Source organism: Condylura cristata, unplaced genomic scaffold (genome assembly GCF_000260355.1).
Source record: "Condylura cristata isolate star-nosed mole 26May11 unplaced genomic scaffold, ConCri1.0 scaffold00001, whole genome shotgun sequence".
In the NCBI taxonomy this organism is placed as follows: Eukaryota; Metazoa; Chordata; class Mammalia; order Eulipotyphla; family Talpidae; genus Condylura; species Condylura cristata.
In genome coordinates this window covers 40,985,431-41,011,618 of record NW_004567102.1, presented here as the reverse complement: position 1 = coordinate 41,011,618, position 26,188 = coordinate 40,985,431, and the positions used below count along the sequence as shown (strand labels likewise).

Below are 26,188 nucleotides of genomic sequence, written 5' to 3'. Positions count from 1 at the left end.
AAAAGTCCAGTTATCCCCTTATACCAGATTACTCGCCCTTTCCCCTTTCATTTTTTCTGGCAACCACTAATTAGTCCTGTATTTCATGTAGTCCTGTATTTTATTTTATTTAGTTCGCTCATTTGTTTTCTGTACATATCAGATATACATGAAAGTATATGGTGCTTATCTTTTGTCGTCTGGCTTATTTCCCTATGTATTTTACCCTCTGTGTCCATCCTTATTCTTGCAAATGATTAAATTTGATCTTATTTATAACTGAATAATACTCAATTGTCACCACATCTTTATTTATTTTTCTACCCATGGGCTCATTTTTTCTAGCTTTTGGTTATTAAATACATGAGGCAATTAATATGAGGTACAATTTATTGCTATGATTTCACGTTTTTGCAATTTGGCGAGTAAATACCCAGAAGTGAGATGACTAGATCACATGAAATTTCTCCTTTAATTTTATGAGATAGCTTCCTACTGCTTTCTACAATGAATGTCCCAATTTTCATTTCCTCTAATTGATTATTCTTAAATAACTTTTATGTCTCAAGGAGAATAAATAGCTGTTGACTTTCAAAGCTATAAGACTAAACTACATTAAGCTAATTTTTCAATTCATAAAATTTATAAATGTGTGCTATATTTTAAAGGTCATAAAATAATAGACTATGAATAATTGATCAGGTACTCTGTCTTGGTCAGTTTTTCAAAATTGCTTCATACTATGGGTCCAGTAATTAAACTTTTTAAGCTCTGTAACAAAAAGACAACTATAAGTGAAAATATTTTTGTTTCTGTTCTTATAGTTCTAATACTTGGATCAGGAAAGTGTTGTCATGGTTTTTCAATCAGTGATAGTTGAAAGTACTGGTAAACTTCTGACAATAATACAAGAAAACTTGAATATAATTACTTATAAGTTCCTGTTTCCCTTTGATAAGTTACTTGGAGTGTCAATGCCCTTAGTTATAAAATTCAAGATAATGAATTGGAAAAGATGTTTCATTGATTGACTCTGTTCTTCAATGAGTCTGTGGCAGTGAATGAGACAAAGTCCCTGTCCTATGGAAATTAGATTGAAATTCATCATCACCATTTTGATTATTGTATTTCATGTCTATATTGTACATTCTGATGATGTCAGGGATGGGGTAAGTTAAAGCCTTGAGGCATACTCAAGAAATATCATCACTGGAATTCAAGTTTACTAAGTTCTCTGGTGACAGTTACCTAAACCAGAAACTCAGGAAATAGTATCATGTTTATATGCTAGACTTTGTAGCCTTCATATCTTCCTTTAAATTCAGTTTAACCAGCTTATTATATTTATAGGACTTTCTGGACTTGCATACACTCATGTCTACAATGAATGCAATACTAGTTAACATACTGGTTTATAGTCACTAGTGAATGAGATGTGTGATGGCTCCATCATGGAGACTCAAAATCCTGTGCTGACGATAAATGTTAATTTATATTTGTCTACAACATACCCTGTGATATATTAGTAAATTGGAATGTTTTCCATCTGAAATTATATTAGGTTGAGGTCAACATAAATATCACAGTAGTTTGAAAAACTAGAGTAGACATAAGTCATGGAAGCACCTTCTCTGTGTAACAGATATTTCCTAGAAAGAGAATCTCTGAAATGACCCATGTCTAAAACTAAACCTTATTTAAGTTGAGGGATAATTTTGTTCCCACCCAAATTAAGGAGAATTCTAACTCTAATCAATGGAGAATTACATATGAAATAGCATAAAGGAAGTGAGGAGAGCAAACTAAGGTGATTTTGGTAGAGACTTGATGAAGTAGAAACTTTAGTGGCTTATAAAGCATTTAGCTCATGCTTTTGTAGTGTGTTTTGGTACAAACTTGGAGATACAGTATATAGGGGTCCCAATTACAGAGTTCCTGTTTTTAGTAAATAGCTGCCCTATAGGTCACTAAGTGCTATTGCTGACAAGGTTGTATATAAGAAAGCTTTTATTTTAATAACCAGTGGCAACTTGTACTTATAAAGAATCTTTCTTTTCTCAATAGCTGTAGAGAATAGCAGTCACCTTTGCAATAGTGGATTTAAGCCAATTTACACATCAAAGAAAAGCAGATTTTTGAGTAGAGACCAGACTAAAACTTAATCCTATAAAATGGGTTTTGGAGTACTTATGACCATGTTGAACAAAGACAACTTTAGTTTATAAAAACAGTTTCCTTAACATCCATATACAATAATTGGCAAAGTAATTAGCCTCACTTCCTTCAGGAAGAAAAATCGGTTAGATTTAGTTCATTTAGAACCTGCATTGCAGTTGTCAGTTCATAATTTAGAAAATTTACTTCAATTAAACATATTTTCTACCTGTAAAATAATGATAATGCTATCTTTAAGCACTGTTTTGAGAGCTATATTAAAAAAATTATTCAGTGCACCTTCTTCAGTGCATCACACATTAGTTGGAAAGGGGATGGTGGCCAGTAAGAAAATATAATTTAATAAATGCAGTTAACAACTATAAAAACAAATAAAGCCTATAAAGGACCATATATTATGCAAGGTTTTATTAGAAAACTGAAAAATATTTTCAAATGAATTATGAAGATCTCAAAGTATGGGAAAGTAAGGTTTTTATTGTTCGAACGTCTTAGCGTTCTCTCATAACTATATCAGGGATCATAAAATGAACTTATATTTTCTATGTGGTTGAGACCACATTTCTACCAGTGATGTCGGTGTAGAACTTTTGAAATGATCAAATCCCTACATTGAATGTAAACAGAAAAATGACTAGAAATAGAGAAAACAATTTTCAAGAAAAAGGTGTAGAGATGTATTGCAAAGCTATGGGATTAATCAAATAGGCTATCAGCAAAAAATAGGTATGTAACCTAGTAAAATAGACCAAACATCTCAAACAGAAATGGAAATATGATATATGGCAGAGATGATGTAATTCAGTATATACAATGTGACACAACTTACTGTGCTGCATATAGTAAATATTCCATAAAATAAAAACAATTATGAAAAGAAAATTACAGCCACAGTTTGGAAGAAAATATAGAAGACCACAGTTATGACCTTTGACTACAAAAGGAACTTCTAGGAAACCCAGTCCATAATGAAAAGGTAGACAAAGTGACTGTAAAAGTGACATATGTTCCCTCACAGAGTGGGAGGGGATAATGGTTCACAGTATCATTATATCTAATTAATTAAAATACAAATGGAAATTGATTTACATATAAGAAAAATAGTTAATGGATGTTTCCATTTTTAGGTGTGTGAAACTTACAAAAGAAAATCTTTTCTTAATCAATTTTGTCCAAAGTTCTCTCTCTCCATCTCCTTCCCTCCATCTGTCTCTTTTCTCCCTCTCCCTTTCTTCTCTCTCTTCCAGCTGGAAAGAGAGATCATACTTTGTAGGATTTGAAAGATCTTTTTCAGCAGAGAATTTATTAAAAATTCTAAACTTTGAGATGATTATTAAGAAAGCCAATCTAATTTTAAATATCACTGTCACATATTTCAGATGAATCGATAAAACATGTACAAACAAAGCAAATATATTGACTGGATTTTGCTTCTTGTAGGCCTCTAACAATGCCATATGCGAATTTTTACCTAATAACATGTACATTGGAAAACACAGATTAATCTAAGCATGTAAATATAATTGAGATTTTAAGTTTTTGAAAGATGGTGAAATGCAATTAATACAGCAGTAGATTGTTTCCTATGATGATGTGTGCCATATTTATATATTCTTTGAAAGGAACATTTAACTGCAAACTTATAACAACGGAATCTTATTTTCCAAAGCCCATATGTATTGGGAGATAATTCTGCTTAATATTGATACTTATGGCCCTCCCTGGTGGCGCAGCGGGTTAAAGCACTGCACTTAGAAGCTAAAGACACTTCTGCATGAGTTCGATTCCCGCCTGCCCCAGAGGTGACCACATGGTGTGGCAGACCTCTCCTGACCCCCCCGCTGCTCCCCTTAGCAGTGTACTTTGTTGATCTGCCTGTTCTGTTCCCCACTCTGTCTCTGGTGAGGCCTCTTGCTGCCCCTGAGCCTCTGGCCTGTACCCCAGTTCTGTATGTACAAATAAATAAATCTTAAAAAAAATGTATATGTATATATTTATACTTAGGTTTTTCTTTTTTTTTTTTAGATTCATTTATTTATGCATGCATACAGAACTGGGGTACAGGCCAGAGGTAGAGAAGCAGTTAAGAGTATTCACCGGAGACAGTGCAGGGGCAAAACAAGCAGACTGATGAAGTACAAAGCTGAGGGGAGCAGCAGGAGAGACCTCCATGTGTGTCACCTCCCTGACCAGGGAGGGATAGAACTCGTGCTGAAGCAGCTGTGCTGGCTTTACAGTGCTGTACTCCAACAGGTCAAGCCACGAGGGAGGACCCTGATACTTAGTTTGATGAATCAAACTAGTTACCCATCAAAGAGTGTACATTGCTCCAACACATGATATTCTTCAGTTTTTGTTTACCATAGTTATATGTAAATCATGCTTTTGATGCATCAGAATGGACTTTTCCTAATCACAATTTTTAGTGGATTTAAAGGCAAAGTACCTTAACACATTGTCCCACCAGATACTGCCCATTTAAATAGTAACTGATATTTTTATTATTCCAGAAAAAAAAATTACTATTCTCCTCATCCAAAGTAAAAATCCAGGGCTATATTGTCATCCTCACATTCAAAATCAAAGTGTATTAAGACTTTTTTCACAGCTAACATCCTTGAGGTTGACATCTTCTTGTGACTGAGTAGATAGCAGCAAGAAATTCAATTACAGCAAGCAGGCTCTGTCATTGCACCTGTCTGCTTGCACAGGAAATGATTTGTAAATTGGGCTTTATCTTTCCTGTCCTATAAATCTTCTGTCCATAATTGACACTTGTCACCATAGATGAATAGTGGGAGAAAGAAAACAGAAAGTAAATGAGTAGCCCACCTGGGAAAACTATGTCTTGTTGCCTTTGGGAGTCATTTACAAACAGCAGTACCGATGGACCAGAGTTTTTATCCACAAGCAGGTGGCAAGTATTTTCCTATCGAAAAATTCTGCGCTTGCTCTGAATCGCAATGAAGGCAAGACAAAGGACCAATAATTAATATATATATCATTTTTCTAAAGACTATAAATATGTGTTTCAAAGAAGTAGAAGCTTTTCTAATACTATTTGTGATGCTCACATATTGCTGCTGCACATTTTAAGTATCAGTTTGGTGTCTGACTTGTCAAAATGCATTCATGAAGCAAGCATTTTGGCTGTCTTGGGAGTTGATATTGTCACTTGTTACACAATTCAACATCAGTTCAAAGTTGTTTGATACCAGTGTCGACAGATTGGTTTTAAAAAGACATAAGAATGACGATGTTTTTTCAGATGTCAAAGAAAGGAGCAAGGGATTTCATAAAGATGATCTTGGAAACAAGTAATAACCATAAACACACATGACAAATAAATCTTCATAACTAATTCTCCTAAGTGACTTATTTAACTTTACATTTCTTTCTGACACTTACATTGTGAGATAGTTACACCTTAAAACCAAAGATATTTTCAGAATTTGTTGATAATTTTCTGATAGTGAAATACCTGAGAGTTCTAAAAAGTCATTGTAAAGCTGTCACCTAAAACTTGAAGTTTTAAATTAAAGTAAGTTTAAGCATGTTTAATAATAATTGATCATTCTGTAAATTAAATTATTAACAAAAACCATTCTAATAGATATAACTTTGCATAATCTTTTCTATACATTTTATATTACTATGTGTATATAATTTTATGAATTTTTAAGATATTTACTCTAATTTTAAGAAAAATAAGTCATCACTTTTTTTTTTAATTTTGCAAGGTCCAGAATTATTTCTTTCACCTTTATCACTTATAGATATATTCTAACTTAAAAGGGTAACATTTTCTTCAAAGTCTTGCTCCCACATGTTATCTCAAAAGCAAAGAATTTCAGTCTCCTCTAAATGAGAGCAAAATTCTAGAAATGGAGTGTGGACAGGGGTATATACTTAATCTCAATACCTCTCTATAATCTACTATTCCTCTCACTTGTAGTTCAGTGTTTTTCTTCTTTCTGTTTATAGACACTGTATGCATTTGTTATTTTTATACTAAAAAATGAAAGTTTTTCTGAGGATGTTAGGTTATTGTTAGAGTAAAGTAGATGATTTATTTATGACTACTTTAGTATGCTGAGCTTGTAAACACAGCAGGGAATTCCTTGGATATTGATCTAAAGCAATAGGTATTTATAGCAAAATACAGTGGTACTTGTAACCCTTTATCAGGGTCACTTTTGTCATTTGGCCACTTGAAAAACAAAGGAAAACCTTTCATTATAATAAGTATTGCATTTTTACCTCACTCTCAGCAGTTTTTCAATAAGGAATTTGTCTACTCTTACTCATCTAATGAGTATCATCAATCTGGGAATGCATATTTAAAATATTAAGGTAATATTGGCAGTATCAAGCATTATGATGAATACTATAGTATTCTGTCTTGAAGCTTCTTTAGGGGATGCATTGCTTGTCCACATGTCAAATCATTTCATTTGTTCCACAAAATGGTGAAATGTGTGCTTTTTATATATGATACTTTGCAGTGTCTGGAGGTATAACCATGAGAAAAAAACAATCCTTAGCACAGATACTTCTTATTCATTAAGGGAAGAAAGAATTTCAGTGGTAAACTACCCTAGTTGAAGTATATACCAAGTATAGAAGTGCTGAACCTTTTCATTTATCTTGAAGTTGGTAGCAGGAGTTTGCCAGCTGGCAAATAGGATTTTTATGCAGAACAAAAAGGCAGCCCTAACCCTGGAATCATGAAATAGCATGAACAGTTAAGAAAAAGCAAAACTTCCACATTAAAGAAGCTAGAAGACATTCTGAAAGACTGATTTGAGAAGCGAATATATAAGATAACTGATATTGGAGAAGGAATAACAGGCCTTTTATGTTGTACTAATATTACCTTTAATACCATTTATTCTTTTTTTGGAAATTGGAAATCAGAGAAGGGCATGGATCTTTGCTCTTTTTCCCTTCTTACTACCATTTATTCTATACTTACCATGTTAAGTTCTACTCAAGTTTTCTCCTTTAATGCTATTAATGACCCATTCAAACTTATTACTGTTAACTGTATTTGAGAGGCGAGAAAAACTGAGGCACAATGAAATGAAACGACTTGTCCAAAGTCACACAGCGTTAAATGACCCAAAAGTCTAAATCTGAATTGGGAGATACTAACAGTTAACAGCACATAATCAAAATGTATTCAATAGATGATAATAAATGTTTTGAAAATTAAAATCATGTTTAAAATTATTTAAAACAGCAACAAACCAGTGTATTAGCAAAGAAAATTCCTTAGAACAAAAAAAAAAACTCAGTTTACATTACCTGCTAGTTTAATATTTTGTAATTTTATAGGAAATATCAAATGAATATGAGAATTTATTTGTACAGATAATTTCAAAATTTGTAGCAATTTATCAAGTGATGTTCTCAATTAACACACTAAAAAGAAATTATGTAGAATGTAATAATTGAATAAGACAGAACATCTCTGCTTCTCAACAGATGCCTAAATATAGTTTATCTCTGTGGAACATTACAATATTCAAGATTTCTGTAAACTGATTAGATCCCTATGGAAAACATATGGGAATTTCTCAAAATATTAAAAATAGATCCACCATATGATCCAGGATTTCCACCCTTAGATACCTTCCTGAAGAATGTAAAAGCACTAATTCAAAAAAGGCATAACTAATCGTATATTCATTACAGCACTAATTTTTTTTTTAGATTTATTTATTTATTCGTACAGAACTGGGGTACAGGCCAGAGATGCCGAGGATGAGAGGATTCACCAGAGACAGAGTGGGGTATAGAACAGGCAGATCGACAAAGTACACTGCTGAGGGGAGCATCGGGCGGGTCAGGAGAGGTCTGCCGCGACATGTGGTCACCTCCCGGGCAGGTGGGAATAGAACTCATGCGAAAGTGGCTTAAAGCTGTGCTTTAACCCGCTGCGCCACCAGGGAAGGCCCACAGCACTAATTTTAATAGGCCAGCTACAGAAACAAACCAAGTACTCAGAGACCAATGAGTGGAATTTGAATATGTGGTATAAACTAAGGATCAGGTGAAGACAAGCTTAAAGATTAACCCTCCCTGGAGGACTTAAACTCTCAGTGCTATCAAGCTATCACCAGCCACTGCAGCTGAGTCAATCCCCAGCCCTGTGAGCTCACCCACATGGCACAGCAGTCCTCTCCTGCTGCTCCCCTCAGCAGTGTATTTCCACCTGTTCTGCTCTGCACTCTGGTGAATTATCTCACACCCTGCCCCCACACTTCTGGTACACCCAGGTCATGTATGTATAAATCAATAAATATAAATCTATAAAAGAAAAAAAAATAACCTTTGAAAGATCAATCACCATAGAAGTGAATCAACCAAGAAGGTTGGAGAGGTGTTAGAACAGAGAAGCATGGTGGACTGTGTTGGTGGACTATGGGTGATTCAGTGGTAGGTCCACTATGGGAATTACTTGATGGGGTACTCTTAATTAAAATAATTGAATAATTAATTAGTCAAATAATCACACAAACATTTGATGATAATTTCCAGATCTAAAGTTCTCTAAAGGGATATGTCTTAATTCCAGAAGAACATATAGTAAGCTAGAGAAGCTGGGGAAAATACTCTTAAGATGCACAGTGAGAACAGTGTTTCATATCATTGTGAAAAGGAACTCACACACCTGAGGAACAAAAAGGAACATAGGATGTGTGGAATGAAGATTGATTTATACATGATGAGGCTCACAGAAAGATAGATGAAGCTCACAGTAAATGATAAGGATTTTGCCCACAATCTAAAAGGTCATGAGAGCCAGTTTTTTTTTTTTTTTTGAAACCAACCTTTAGTAGCTTCCATTAGATTAAACAGCACACCATAAAATTTACTCACTTTGCATACATATCAAATGATTTTTAGAAAATTTATAAAGTTGTGTATCCATCATCCATAATCAAACCAGCAGGGAAAAATGAAAAGAGTAATGTAGAATCCACTAAGAAAAAAGGAGACATTAACAATAGTGATGCTACATAGAACACAAGTAATGGCTAAGAAACTTTAGTGTGTTGAGATGAAGCTATGGTTGTCTTCATCAAGAGCTCATTACTTGAAGTGAAAAGATCTGAAACCAGACTGAAGAAAGGTGGAAAATTAATGAGAGATGAGGAAATGAAGGAAAAAAATTCTAAACAACTCTACTGAATATTTGTTTATAAAGGAAAACAGGTTCTTCAGGAGAGAGAAAGAAATGCAGACTTGAGAAATAATTTTATTTTCATATAAAAATGCATAAACTCTTTTATGAAGAATCTGATGTTAGAGAAAGGAACTGATTATCTAAAAGAGTAATTTGTAGTGTAAAAAATACCCATTTTTTAGCATATACTGAGTGCCTACAACACACGACGGAGTGTTCCTTACTAGCACTGTCAATCAATTTGAGACCCTTTTCACATAGGAATTCCTTGCATATAAGATAGCAAAATGAAATAATGTCATTGAAAGGTGTTCTTCTAAAAAAAGTTGTATATTTATGTAGTTAACATATTCATGCTATCCTCCAGAAAATGGTTTTTCTTATTGAAAATTTGTTTAAATCACCTGGTATGACCTTTATAGACTTGACAATTGCCCTGATCAATTTTCTACAACTCTCTGGTCTTACAGGGAAAAACCTTACTTGAAATAACTCCCAGAGGTAGTTAAACAAGGAAAAAACTTTTTTTTTTTCTCATCTCACTCTTACACTTGACAGATAAAGATGTAGTTGTGTTTTAAATATCTCTCCAAGTCCTAGTTTACATAACCTTATTTTTCATCCATGATCAGGTGCTTTCACTTGGGAATCTGAATCACTCCCTTTGGTCCTTTATGTTCTGTATTCAGAAGAGAAATTGATGGAGGATTTTGAGGAGAATCAAGATAAGTGAATGATCTTTCTCCCTACTTGCCGTTAGAAAATGATGGTGGCAGATACTGTCAGTTTCTTCCCTAATATTGTCTGTCTTATTTACTGTCATTTTTAATTTTTTAATTTATAATTATTATTATTATTATTATTATTATTAAAGATCTATTTATTTACTCATACAAAACTGGGGTATAAGCCAGAGATGCGGTGGGTGAGAGGATTCACCAGAGACAGAGTGGGGAGCAGAAAAGGCAGATCGACGAAGTACACTGCTGAGGGGAGCAGCGGGTGGGTCAGGAGAGGTCTGCCGTGCCATGTGGATTTCCTCCGGGGCAGGTGGGGATCGAACTCATGCAGAAGTGGCTTAAGCTTTTTAGTGCAGTGCTTTAACCCGCTGCGCCACCAGGAAGGGCCTTACTGTCATTTTTTGTAAAATAGTAGTATGCCCAGTTTGATTTGTTAAATCTGTTTCCAGTCTTGGAAACAGTGAAATGAATGAGACAGAAACAAAATCCTTAGAACCTGAAAGAGAAGTTCTCTTCCTTTTCTGAGCACTTCATACTGTTTTCCATTGCATGCACACTGTATGTGTGTGATAACTGTAGTTGTAGCAGCAGTAGTATATTGCAGCCTTGAGGGGAAGGCCATGAGAACTGTTGTTGCTTTCTGGAGCTACTGAACTATATAGGAACTACCTAGGTATGATTTATTTGTTTCTTTGTTTTTTGAGATGAAGTACAAACACACTAATGTAAAAAGTAGACAAACTTCTTTTCTGAAAATAACCATATAATGAATATCTCATGCTTTGACTGTCATAATGTCTCTGTTGCAATTTTTCTTCATCTCTGTTGTAGACAATATGTGGACAAATGTTTCTTCCAATGAAACTTTTTATAAACAAGTGATGAGCCAAATATGTCCCATGACCATAGAAACCAGCCTTAGCTGATAAAAAGGTGAAACTGGAAATATAATTTTCTCGTATTTGTGTTCTAGTTAGTTATTCAGGGTACTTACTGCCTGGTGATTGGAAAATAGGAATTAAGTAAAATCTATAGAATGACAAATGGAGGGCAGTGGTAGAAGGCACACACAGTTGATCTATTTCTGTCTTTGGCTAAACGAAAATAGAATTTTGGAACAATTTGAAAAGAGATTTTGATTCCTATATTGTAGTAACAATTATATTTTATTCATTGTATTATATTTTTTTTCTGTTTTCCCAATTTACTAATACTAAAACAAAAAAAAACTGTGTTTTAATATTAACACAATATTAAAACTCCATTTCTGTGTAAATAACTTTTTCAATATTTTGGGTCAAATATGTGTTAAAGGACTAACCTGACAGTCTAATCTTGAAGGAAAGTAATACATTTTGACTGGTGTGAAGAACTTACTTTTAAGCAGTATTACTTTCTTAAGTTTATGCATATTGGAGTTGAAATATTTATACTAGCTGGAACAATTGAAATGATAACATTTTTAACTGTACTTTAAATAATATTTTTATGAGTTTTGAGGCTCCTTAGGTTCCCTTCTGTATCTGTTTCCTCTTCCTCTTGTTCTTCCTTTTTTCCCTTATTTTCTTTATCCTTGAATAACACAACTTACATTCACATGGAAAATTAAAATTTTGCTAATTATGAATAGAATCATAATAATCATTTTGGAAGAAAATATTTAAAATTAAAATACAAAGCCACAAATGAGAAAAAATGTGTTTTATTTTATTATTTATATTTATTAATGACATGCCATTATTTTTTACCCTTGTTTGTTTTTTTCACAATGTAGGATTTCTTCTCTCTGGTGTAGCCACCATTGTTTCTGTTTTCACATCACCAGAGCACCCGTAGCTAGATTTAAAATTAAATTGGTTTAGAGCTATATGACTTTTACCTCTAGAAGGAATATTGTAAAAAATAATCCATAGACACAAGGAGGAGAAACAGAATAAAATAAATAATAAAATAGAAAAGAATGAGACTAATGGTGGCCAAAATATATTGGAATCAGTTGCTCACTTTAGCCAATTTAGTTCTTTAGGATAGCTTTACAGAGCGGTGTAATGTGCAACCATCAAGCTTACTTTGGTGGTATTATGCTTTGATTATATGTCTCTTTGCACATGTGTATCACTCTATAAGTGGATATACCCTGTATGTTTTGTGACTTTCAAAATTATTCAATATATACCTAATGTAGTAATGTGTTGCATAATTTCATTTTGCTGTATAAACATGTGCAACTGCACATGTGAGGCAAATGTTTTTATAAACTATATCACTGGATACATGCAAGCAATTTTTATTCTGTTTCACTCATGTTAAACATTTTTGTTCTAAGACATTATAGTGATTTTACAAAAATGGAAAATGATTAAAGATCTACAGATGCAATATAGTCACAAAGAAGTAAATGCATATAATCACCTATAGTAAATACACAGTTGGTGTTCAGTTTTATTCTAGTTGAAAAATATGACTTATTCTAATGTACATGATTAATATTCCCTTTTAAGGTAAATTCCATATCTTCTCTTTCCTTATTATTTTTCCTATTCCAATGTTCCCCTTAATAAACATCCTCTTTGTTTATATCATACTTTACTGATCCTGAAAAGTAAACCAAATTATAGATTTCCAAAAGTTATTACATACACAGAACAACGTTGTAAACACTCTATAACAAATTAGGAAGAAGAACTAATGAGCTTATTTAACTGATTTACTAATGGATATTATTACATAGCTTAGGAAATATGTGAGGCTTTCATCATATATCTAAGAGTATATCAATTAATCTTACATTGATGTACATATTGTAAGGAAATAAAGTTTATCAAATACAAAATAGTTAAGACAAACTGTGTTTAATATAAATTAATAGAAATAATGTTCATATTTTAAATTATTAAATAGGTAGCTGTGAAAATTATAACTTATCCTTGATCTAAGCACAGGACTAAATTTACATTTCAAAAATTTTCAGCTTGCATTATAATATTTTCATGGGTTTTAAATACAGCATGATTATTTGTGATAAGTCAGGTTCAAAAGTAAAAGAAAATGTACACAACTTTGTTATTTTGGTGACTTGTAAGGGGTGTTTGTGTGTGTGTAGGGCTGTGTGTATATGTACAGGAGTGTGTGTATGAATTAAGTAATATCTGTAAAGTCTATCATTACGTAAGATCTTTGTTACTAAGATAATCTTATAAATAAGATATTCTTTGGTATTGTTTAGAGATGAAACAAGATTGCCTGATAATGTGTGAAGTGATTTTTTTTAAATCATTCCAAATATTAGTTACTTCTCTACCAAAAATAGAAGTTTGCTTAATCTGTATTTTTCTCTCAATTCAGTATATACTTTGAAAAGAATGCTCATTTTGGTATTCTTCCCATTTTGGTAGATATTTAAATTTCTTACAATAATATTCTAAGTTAATTAATTTAGCATTAATGTCTTTTTGCTTAGCTTTTATGTATAAAATTGGCCATTTTTAAATTATAGAAATTAAGTTAAGATGTTATACTATATTTTAAAATGTTACAGTTGTCACCATTTATTAATGTAGGCATTGGAATTCAAACTCAAATGACAGTTTAAGTTCCTACCAAAGCTTCAGAGGAATTGCTCTCAAGCTCAGCTGTATATCAGCATCATCTGAGGAGCATTTCAAAACCACTGAAGCCTGAATCCAATCTCAAACTATACTGGAATGGGTCCCAGGCATCACCAAGTCTAACACTGACAAAATAAGTATAGAGTAATAAATAATATGTAACATATACTTTTCAGTTTATAACACATGCCAGGAATAGTTTTTATTTATTTTAAATGCATTTATGTACTGAATTAAAAACAAAAAATCCTACTTATGAAGTATGTACTGATTAAATGCACAGAGAAGCTCTGTTCTTTCTCAAGGTCACACACTCTTCAGCTAAGCAGTGAAAACCAGTAGACTAGCTCATGGGACTAGGCTTTTACTTCTATGATTTCTACCTTCAAGGGCCATCGGAACAGTTAAGGAGATAAAGAACTATAAACTAATTAATGTTGCATTGTGGGAGTACTGCTAAAATAGGGAAATAGGACTTGGGGGGGAAATGATTGAATGAGTTGGAACATTGGTGAGGTCACTAGAAAGAAAATGATGAGCCCAACCCTGAATCTGGCTCTGTTATTATTTAATTGATATAAACACATCTCTGTCTATGATGCTTTATATTTATATATATATATAATATTATATATAATACATATATATTATATATTACATAAGTTCAATGTATGTATATGCATAATTAAGTTGACATTGGTTTACAACACTGTATATGATTCAGAAGTAAAGCACTGTGCCTCTGGAATTAAATGTTACCGCGCCATATCCACCACCAAGCTACCTGTAAACTTCTACCACATCCCCTTCTTTTCTGTCTAAGCTCCACCTGTTCTCTCTCTGGTACCTGTTTTGAGTTAGATTTCTACCGTTTGTTTTGGGTTGATGTTCTCTGACTTTGTTTTGTTTCTTTATACTCCACATATGAATAAAACCATTTAGTATTTGTCTTCCTCCTTCTGTCTAATGTAGCTTAGCCTTTTAATTTTGCACTTATTATTCTTTACATTTTAAAAACATTTTTAGTAAAATGACATTGGTTTGTGGTAATGTTTATAATTCAGAAATATTGGGTCCACTATATGTTACCACACAACATCCACCACCAAAACTGCAACAGTCCTTTTGTGCCGCCTCCTTCCTTCCTTGCTCCATTCTCCCTGTCCCATACTGCTGACCTCAGTTTTAGACTCAGATGTCTAAGGTTTGTTTCTTTATGTTTGGCAGTGTCTTATATTGTTCTCTATATTCCACATATGAGCAAAATAATCCAGTAATTGTCTTTTCTTTCTAGTGTTATTTCACTTAGCGTAATCCCTCCCAGTTCCATTCATGTTGCTGCAAATGGCAAGGTTTCAACTTTTTTGTAGCTTAGTAGTATTCCACTGTGTATATATAGCACATCTGTTTAATCTACTCAGTTATCCTTGGGCAATTAGGTGGCTTCTATAACTTGGCGGTTGTAATAGTGCTGCACTAAACATTAAATTTATAGACATGATGCCACCATTCCTGATAATTAATTTATGTATGCAGTTATACCAGTGAAACTTTGAATTGCAAATGATTGTTTTGTTTTGGAACAAGGGAAAACTTTTGTGTTTTTCTTCTCACTGTATCTCAAGAATTTCTTAACACTTGGTTCATATCTCCTCTGTGCTGAATTTTTTTTTTTTTTGCATTATTGTACATATCTACAATCTAACCTTTCTACATTAAAATCTCCATGAAATTGGAAATCGTGACTTCATCATATTTTTCAGTCAGACAGTATTTTTACTTATTTATGTATAGAATAACCAGTTGGGGGAATTATATTTTGAATGTATAAATGAATGAATCTTTCATTAGAATCAATACAAATGTTGTTACAATGATTTTTATCTTCTGGATATTCTAGTGTACCAGTGAAGGATACTTCAGTCAAGTACTAATTTTAAAAGGCATTGCTATTCAAAATGCCGTTACATGACAAGATAAGTACCTTGTGCCTGCAAGAAAATCATCAAGGAGTCAGCAAAGAAAAAGTAGTACATCTTTCATCAAGAAACTTTTACTAAGAAAAAAAAAATGTCAGTGGGGCTACTACAAAATGCTTGCAGATGTAGATGAACATCTGACCCAGCCTCCCCCACTCCTGATAGGCCACTGATCTTGTAGTATCCAGTCTGCACTTCAGAGTGTCTAAAAACAGTATCTCCAGCAAATAATAATAACTTATTTTACCCACTTCCTTTTATAAAACAGTGACTATATATTTGTTTTCATTATTTTTACTGAAGTAATATTATAACTTCATATATGTTTCAGGTGTCATTGTAAAAGTCATCCAATGTACAGCATTAAGATCACCCCTAAAAGTCCCAATTCTGTCCTTTACCCTTGGCCATATTTTGCTTATTCAATGCATACTACCTCACCTACTTCTTACAATGCTCGGAAATATTTTATTCCTCTTAAAATGCTACTATTAAATACCGGTTTGCTGGTAGTTTCATTGCAGTATAATTTATAAGAGAAAAAAATGGAAAAGGACTAATCTGATTGATCAGAATCAGGTCAAATATAACATTTCATGTAATGTAATACAACACAGCTGATAGCCGAAATGCAGATACATTATAAAGTCAGTACAAATGAAAACCATCCCGTTTTTGAATTCTGCTGTTAGAATTATAGTACTCATGTAGAAGATCTACCTAGAATATTTCTAGTCCAAAGAATATGCTAAGAGTTGTTTTAGGAAAAGTATTTTTGTGTTATGTGGACCAGATTGAGAAGGAAATCTGCTTTTGCTATGTACTGTTCAGGACATTTTGACTTTGTGCTTGCCTCTTTTTAAACTCTCCTAGCTTGATCTCTTTTAGATCTGCAGGCTCTAGGACCACTGCCTACTGAGTAGCTCCCTACGGGTCCTATTCTCTGTTCTCAACAACTGCCTAGTACCAGTGCCTAGACTAACTGCAGTGTAGTTGAAAATAAATGGGGGTTAGAATGTAAAAACACAGACTAAATCCAAAAATTCACCCCTTTTTAGTTTGTTCTAATTAAACCTACATAATTTAGAGTACCAAATAAAAACTATGTATTTTCTATAACCTCAGCTTCTTCACCAATAAAATTAAAAGAAAAAAATAAAAAGAACAGGGTTGAAGTAGGGAAGAATGATGATTTGTATACTTATATGAATGAATGTATATATGTGAATTCTAAGGATTTATAGAAACATTACAATACCTGCATATAGTGAATGTCAAATTAGTATTTGTTGAATAGAACTGGACTAGCAAAAAATAGTATTAACAATTGATTTGAACATACATGATTCAAGATCCAGGGCTTTGTAAGCTTTCTGCATTGTCATATTAGTTCCTTATTTATTACTCCTTTATGGATAGAACTGGGATGAATAATATAGTGAATTCTGAGAAATTGCCTAATTTATACTTACAGTTTACAAATTTTACTTTCTCATTTAATTTTATTTACATTAAGAGGTACAGTTACTGTGCAATTTTGTGAAAATAAAAGTAAAGCAGAAATTGCTAATTAAACCCTTCATCACTTAACATTTCAGTCACTGCTTAAGCAGATATTAATAAGAATGGCAGTATGTGTTATGACTATTGGGCTACAAGGGCATCCTCCACAAACCTCATCTCATTGCCCTGGAAGAATTTACCTAGAGATTTTGCCAGGGATTGTTAACTCTTAAAGTAATCAGTTAAAATTCCAAACATTTGGCTATTAATCATCCAGTGATAACAAAAAACTTTATTCTCAGACAGATGTATTGTCAGATCATTTTCACAGTGATGTATATATTTGTTTGAAGATTGTCTTTTAGTTGATCAAAAGTAGTGATATTTGTTGTTCTTGAGTGTGTTATATTGCCCAAAATATGACTTAATATGTGTTTGTCAGGACCCCAATTTAGAATGTTTCCTTTTTTCATGCTTTTGTCAGTTCAAGTTCATTTTCATTTTTTTCACAGAAATTTCAGAGCAGATTATTTTTTAATTCTTACTGAGTTATCTTTTCAGTATATGTTCTTAAAAAGATATAGAAATCTCTCTCTCTCTCTCTCTTTATATATATATATATATATATATATCTTACTAGTTTTTTTTATTTTTGGAATAAAATACCATTGTCCACACTGGTATATTAAATGACAGCAATGCAAATAATTTAATTAAGAAATCAGTTTATTTTCCCACTTATTTTTTCAACTTCTTACTGTGGAATGATATTTTGTATTTGTCTTAGCCACAAATCATGCTTCTCTCCAACTAAACATAATTTCATGGAACTCTGTTAATAGATAACTCATAATTGTCCTGGGCTAATTTTGCTTAGTCTTTGAAATTTTTAAAGTAAAAGTTTGTATTCATTGGCATAAAGATAATTATGCCCTTTTTGTCACGCCAAAAAGTTGAAGTTTAGTGAAAGCATGCTATTTTTTAAAAAATACTCCCAAAGTGGAAGTGATATGTTATGATACTTAATTGGATCATGTATAGTTATGGTCTAGTGTATTGTTATTGAAGTAAGTTTATATGTATTTTTATATGTTTGTCCTATAGTTCAAAAAGGAAACACCCATGAGGAAGAGTCTAAAAAAATGAAAAGTTGTGTATTATAAAATACTAGCTTCTAATAACTCACACATTTATTATTTCAAGGTATTGCTAAAAGTTAGTTGTATACTACACAGTAATAAAAGTATAGAGATTATTTTTCTATTGTTATGAGATTTACTCTTGACTATGTTCTATGGATTTCTTAATTTTCTCTTTTTCTATTTACCTAATGGAAATATAACACGTCACTAAATTTAACAACTTGAAATGCACGATAAAAGTTCATTAATCTTTGTTGACCCTTCTTACCTCTTATAATTTTTCATTCACCATCCTTAGTTAAAATAAACCAGTGAGAACATTTAAGCATAGGAAAAAAGCTGACTAGTACAATTGCTTTTTAAATTCAGAATGGAATTCATGAGCCTTATCTACATTTTACTACAAAGATTGTTTCTTCCAAATGTCTAATGGTCATGTCTTTTCTTAAACACATTGTGTTTTAAGCATTAATAAAGATCAAAATTCCTGACTCCAGTTAATTCAACGTAATGTTTGACATATCATGTTATTAAATAATCTTATCACTAACCTTTATTTATAGACTTTATGAAAATTCCAATAAACCTATGTTTTCCTTACAAGATGTATTCGTTTTGTATTACTACCATGAACATATTGTAAGAATATAAAAACAACATTCATATGCTGTCACACAGTTCTATGGGAGAGAAGTCTGAAAACAATGGGCAGTGCTCAGCTGGACCCCTGCTGCAGCCTCACTGGCTGAAAACAGGTTGTTTTTTAAGCCAATTTTTTATTTGGGGCCCTGGGGAAGATTCACTTTCAACCTCATTGATGTCAGCTTTTAGGACCTTTGCACTTACAGAATTGAAGTCCCTATTTTCCTGTGTCTCTATTTTCCTAAAGGATAGTCAGGGTATATCTAATTGTGTGTACAAGAACTGGGTTGTAGGTCACAATCTGCAGGGCGGGGGTGTGGGGGTGGTAGAGTAAGAGGATTCCGCAGAGTCAGTGGGAGCTGAACAGGCAGGTTTACTGACATACACTGCTGAGGGGAGCAGCTGGCAAAACAGGAGAGGTCTGCAGTGCGATGAAGGCCAGCAACCTGGCAGGGGATAGAACTAGAACTGCAGTGGATGAGGATTGCCTCATAATGCTGAGACTTAACCCCTAGTGCCACCACAGAGTCCCAGCCAGGATCTGTCTTTCATCCTGATGGATGCTGTCCTGTTTTTTCCAGCTTCCCTTGTAGACCCCTCCAGCAGATACAAATTTATCCCTCTCTTGTGCTTCCAATCTTTTGTATTCTCCTTCTATAACACATCTCTGACACTAACTAGGGAAATTTCTTTTGCTCCTAAAGACTTGATATTCTTAGATTGAATCCATTGGGGACAATCCAAGGATAGTATCTTTATTGTAAGGTTTATGACCTTTTACATCTGCAGTGTTCCTTGTGCCATGTAATATTATACATTACATGTGCCAGGGATCAGAAAACAGATATTTATGGACTCCCATTTACCTACTATACTATATTTTAAAATGTCTTTGGTTTTACATTGTGTTAGGAAATTTTCCCATGCTTATAAGGTAAGCTTAGTGTTTTGAAGGGAAAGATGAAAATCTTCTGAAAGTATTCCACCTTATAATTTAAATACATCTTTTCTAGTTAGATTTTAATTAGAAATTGATTAAGATCAAAGGTAATGCATGAGTGTTTGAAGTCAAAATCTGTAAAATGCTCATTGGTTCAGGTTGTACAAATGCCCCCCACTGTTAGTGGTATTTTTAAACTCAAAGTTTCATACTAATAGTTTCAACTTTCAGATTTATTTTTCAGCTTGTTACATGATTTTTGCTTTCCTGATGCATCATCTCTCACTTTGTTTTTATATTGTTAAGATTACCACTTTGTGGTACAAAACCTTTTTCTTATTTTCCTAAAATCTTTCGACTGTGATTTGTACAGACCCAAAAATGTCCCCATTATGACCTGAAGATGTTTAGACAAAAATGTTTATTTCTAAGTTTAACTCCTATATATGAGTATTTCTAGAAATGCAGTAAAAACTTACACCATTTAATCATTTGTTTAAAATCCTACTGAAAATGCTTGTGAAAAAATACGTATACATATTTTTGTTTGTTTGTTTGTTTGTTTTCTTATATTTTCCAGTTGAGGGAAATTATTAGTATTGGTTGCTACTTATGAGCTTCACATTAATTACAATTACAGTGTATTTTTTTTTCATGTTGATAATTGTGAAAATCATGATTTCATTTTCATGAACCTCACAAATTCTCAGATATATGTATAATTTAGTTGTTTACAGACTCTTGTCAAAATGAACTTCAGTGTGAAAGTGAGCACATTAGTGAAATAGTTACATAATTAGTGAATAATTAAATTTATCAATTGATATATATTAACCATAGAAATCACTGTGTTTTATGCCACTTCAGATTTTCTTTTTAGTTTAATTTTGAATATAATGATTCTGTTAGATTCTGATGTGTTTAGAGATATGTTCCTTTATCATCTATGTTCTGTGAGTTAAATATGTTTTATATCTATGATGGCAAAACTCAAGGGAAAATATTACCTATGTTCCTGTACCAAATGTTGTATCTGAAGGACAAAAGACAACAAATGGCTTTTCCTATCATGTAGTTTATTTTTTCTTTAAAGCTATGTGCAAATACTTTTATACCTGACTCCCTTATATGTATGAATTGATACAGTATCATCACGGGATAAATAAAAAGAAGAGGGATTCAGGAATTTAGTTATTTAAGATTTGACTCCTCGTGCAAAAAAGGGAAAATAATTTACTGTCCATTATATTCTTTCAACTGTATTTTTAGGCATCATTTTCCCCAAAACCTGTAATTACTATTTTATTGGTAAAACCTACTTTCCAGAAAAAATTAATATAATTTTAGTATGTATTGAAATATGTAATGTCATTTTATCGTGACTTCCTATCAGAAACTAAATGAGGCTTCTGCTTATCAGAAACTAAATGAGGCTCATTTTTGCCTAAGTCTCCTCTCATATCTTAGAGATTTCATTACTACTTGTTTCCTTCACCTTACTATTAAGGGATAGAAGCTTAGCAAGTGTCTAATAGTCTAATAGCCAAAATCGCATTAAGCTGTGTGCATTATTTGAAAGAGAGCTAGGACCAGCACCGTCTTGCAGCTAATCTGTATCCAAATGGCACACTTTGTGTCATAAATTCTGATGGGAGGCCAGCAGTTTTATTGAGTAATTCAATGTATTAATTATTGTCTTAATCTTACCTCCACTATATTCTATATTTTCCTGACTAGAGTTTTCTAAATGCTAGTTACACATTTAGAGATTATTTGCTAAATATACTCTCATCTGCCTGTTATTTGGGGCTTATTTCTCCCGAATCTATGGCTCGAGGAGGTAACTTCTTGAATAGCACAGTTGACTGAGATTTGCTAAGATTGTTCTGGGTGGAGAGACAAATCACTTTGGAAACAAATTCTTCTTCACTGTGTATTTTAGATTTTAAAAGTCATGGCAAAAATAAGATTTTTTATTAGAAATTTGCCTCATTGGAAACATATCAGAAATACATTTAGTCTGTAAACACAGTCTGTTGAGTACTTCAGCTGCATCCCCCTAAAGGAAATGTTGTTCCACTTAATCTGTCCTAGTTATGCTTTTGTAGTAATCTGAGAGGAAATGGGAGCCATGCATCTTCCATGTTCTTCCTTCGGAATGCCCAAACCAGAAAGAAGTGAAAAATGTTTTTTTTCTAGACATTGATACAAGAAAATATTAAGAATTGGAAGAAACAAAATAAAGCCAAAGGGATAAACATTAGAAGCTTGCTTAAACAGCTTTGGCCTCCTATAATTGCTTTTCTGTCAGCAGGATTATTAACAATTTTGGACATCTGAAAATTAAATTAACATCCTGAAAATATTTTACAGAATGAGATAGAGCATGATACATGAAACATAATGACCCCACTGAAATTCAGCCAAGCCAGTGCAGCAACTCATTTAGACAGAGAAGACAACTAGTTAATCATCACTGAGCAAATTAGACAGAGCAAATTAGTTTGCCACATTCCACTGTCTTAGCTACCAAAAAGAATATATGCCACTAATTAGAATGAAAGAACGCTGAGCATATGATTATCTATATAGAAAAAGAAAGAAAAACTGTAGTTTGAATTGTTTCTGTCAAAGCTGAAGCCTAGGTTACAAAAGTATAAATTACACATATTGAAGTAGAACAGCTTTAGTGTATTCTTGCATTTTGGCCTAAATATTATAAACATTTTTTACATGCTTATTTAGATTTTGGGGGGGTTGTATACACATACATTCAAACACATGAAATACAAAAACATTTAAAAGTGATCCCTTTAATTAATGATTAAAATAAACATATCATATATTCCTTCCATGATATTTTTTTCCTTTCAAAAGTTTATTGCTGTCGCATGTGAAATAAATATTTGGACTTAGTTTATCACTGGAGATTAATCCAAAATCATATTTTGTAGCCTTAATTAGCATTCATTTGCTTAATTGTCATTCTCAGCCCCATCATTTCCATTTTTCACTAACTTGAACAATGCTATCTTCTGCTGTTTGCACTTTAATTTAAATTTCTATTAAGGTTTATGAACAGTAATAAGGTCCTGTTTGAATATTCATTAGCTTCTGAATTGTGAGCTATGAAAAGGTGCTTTCTTTTACCTTAATGAAACTGGCACAGCATGGGACTGATCAGTTGTGACATTTGATTTGAGGCATCCAGTGAATTTTCTCATTGTTTATTGACACATCTTGTCCAAACAGCTCCCTCGCAAGTGAGCGGAGTAATGAAGGAGAGAGTTCTGCAGCGGAGTGTCGAGCTTTCCTGGCAGGAACCAGAACATCCCAATGGAGTCATCACCGAATATGAAATCAAGTATTACGAGAAAGTAAGTGCTAAGAACAGCTGAAATGTACAACGATGCGCGGTATGTCTCGTGTTATCCGCCTGCACTATAGACTATAGGTCATTATGCCAACTATTTGGAACTACTTCAGAATTCCGAGTTAATTTTAGCCATTTTTTAATAACCTTCTCCCTGAATCTGTAGTTCATTACAATTATGATCCCTGCATATTATGTTTCTGTGGCACACAAATGAAAATACTCCACCATCGCTATATTTATTTACTCAGTATTTAATGTCATAATAATTAGGTAAGGTCAGACACATTTAGGATGATATGACTAAAGACAAATATAATAATGGGTTGAAGGATATTTTAGCACCACAGAAAACACATAGACTTATACGTGTTGTTAAATTGTTCTCTTTAGGATGTCTCTAGGGCACTTAATGATTTACCTCAGTTATATGATTTAGGTGAGCATGATGATGGCCTCTTAATAAAATGATTTGGAAAAATAAGAATATTTCTGTTGTAAATATGTAGTATTGTCCAAACTTTAGAATGAGGTGATATTACACACCTTTTAATTTCTTCTCAAATGTGTTTCAGGTATTTTAGACTAGTCACGTTTACCATTTCTTTACCAAGTGCTGACCCTGAAATCTTATGGTGACTATATTTTAGTAAACAGCAGCTTAGCCAAATGTCTGATTGCATTTAGATCTAATAAAATATGAACTAGGCATAATATATCAGTTATGCCTAGTTCATTTATGTTCCATCTAGAGAAAAGGGCAGCAAAGAGAGAGAGGGGGAAGAGGAGAAAATTCACTGTTCATAAATTATTATCTAGGTTCCACCTCACAGCAAACACTATTTCCATGTTTGAAATATGGAAACCATTAGCACTAACATTACTAATAGTAGTTGTAATAATACATGTTACTATTATTGACTTAATAGAGTTAATTGACTGTTATAATAGGCTTTTTAATCATTTAGGCCATTTTTCAAAATAGGAGCCTAAAGCTTTTGGAAAACTTTGGGGATGAATTGACTTGAATGAGTAAATTAAATTCACGCTGTACATTGGCAATAGATACATTTTTTCCCCTTTGAAAAGAATTACATTTATATTTAACGTTCAGATTAAGTTTAAAATATTTTTCACTGATTATTTTCAGTATGAATTCATGACTTCCCTGGCTAAATTTACATTTTAAATAAATATGTCATGGACCAAAGGCTACATTACTTGTTTCATCAAATATATTTCTGAGAGAATCCTTGTTTTAAATGTTGCTTTTTTATACCTGTTTTTAATGAGCTATAATACTTACAGCCTCTTCTGCAATTTCATGTTTGTCAATAAAATATATTTCTAAAAATATAGTGAAGAGGAAAATACGTACCTTGGTGTTTTGGTGAGATACATGTGAGCATCTTTACTCTGGAATGAATTTGTTCAAATAATTACTTTTCTATTAAGCATGACAGGAAGAATTATCTACATGAACTGATCTTACAAATTAGGCAATTATTAGAAGAGAACAATAGTGTCATTGTAATATGTGTAAGAATGTGATGTATAGTTGTATATGCATATATCATGTCACCTCATATCAGTTATGCCTAGTTCATTTATTTGAGAAAATATATTCATAATTCTGTTACTTTAATAAATGATTATAATGAAGAAAATCACAAAACAGCTTCATCAAATCCAGTTTAATTTAACATTTATTTACACATTTGCAAATAGCAGTGTGAAAGCAAATCAAACAACCAGACTGACATTTTCAAATTTCATTAGTTTTATTTAAACACAGGTGTTTGTTATAGAACAAATAAGAAACTGACAAAAATAATTCATTTTGATGAGTGGGTTTTTACAATATTTTCATAATCCATTAAATTATTTTAATTAAGTTTTAATATATTGTTCATTTGAACATCGTTTTGATGGAGGTTTTATATTAAAATTTTATATCTATTTCATTAATTTTCATATATAGTGTAATAAACCTATTTTTAAACTCTGAGTTTCAGAATTTACATTGGCAAAAATGAGGAAAATGATGAATCCTCATTTTTGATAAGTGAAGGTTTTAAGATGTCAAACCTTGAGTTATAGAATACTTTGAGTTTTAACTTGAAATATTGCATTTTTTATAAAAGTGGTTTCCTGTGAGAAAGCAGTTAAAAAAAGATTGCATCTTCATTTTACTATATAATAGTAGTGTTAACTAAATTTCTTGATTTAATAACCTCATTTTTACTAAGTGATTTTTTTTTTTTTTGCTTGCTGAATAACATTGAGGTCATTTATTAAGAGAGCTCCATTTTGAAATGAGGACCTCCCAAGCCATAGATTTTACAGGTATACCCTTGCTTTGTTCAAAAAGATCTTTGATTATATTTACGGCTAAATAGTTCTTGCCACTGTACTCTCCAACAAATCAAAGCTGGAAACATCATAAATGTTTTAACAAAATTATTTCTCTTTGAAATTTATAGAACAAAGGCATGTGTTCACATTTACATTTTATATTATCTTGAAACAGCTCAGTGTTTTAATATTCCACAGGGTACAGTATAACCCTTATAAAAACAATGCAGCAAATTGAAATAAATTGCAAGAATTGGCTGTCAAATTGTCTGGTTGCAATCACAATTAAATATTCCCTGTATATATTGTTTCTAGGATCAAAGGGAACGGACCTACTCGACAGTAAAGACCAAGTCCACTTCAGCCTCCATTAATAATCTGAAACCAGGAACAGTGTATGTTTTCCAGATTCGGGCTTTTACTGCTGCTGGTTATGGAAATTACAGTCCCAGGCTTGATGTTGCCACTCTAGAGGAAGCTACAGGTAAAATGTTTGAAGGTAATTACCACCTTTGGATTGGATTTTTTTAATCTTCATAACTCTAGTTTTTTTTTTTTTT

General features: G+C 32.5%; 1 protein-coding gene across 2 annotated transcripts in view; it reads left to right on the top strand.

Annotated features, from left to right (window-relative positions):
- The window catches only part of EPHA7 (EPH receptor A7), a 160,736-nt gene that overhangs the window by 104,189 nt on the left and 30,359 nt on the right, over positions 1-26,188 (top strand). For both annotated transcript variants that reach the window (XM_004673705.2, XM_004673704.2), the window contains exons 6-7: positions 23,153-23,277; positions 25,944-26,127. In XM_004673705.2, coding sequence (XP_004673762.1) covers positions 23,153-23,277; positions 25,944-26,127 — 309 coding nt within the window. The remainder of the gene's footprint in view (positions 1-23,152; positions 23,278-25,943; positions 26,128-26,188) is intronic.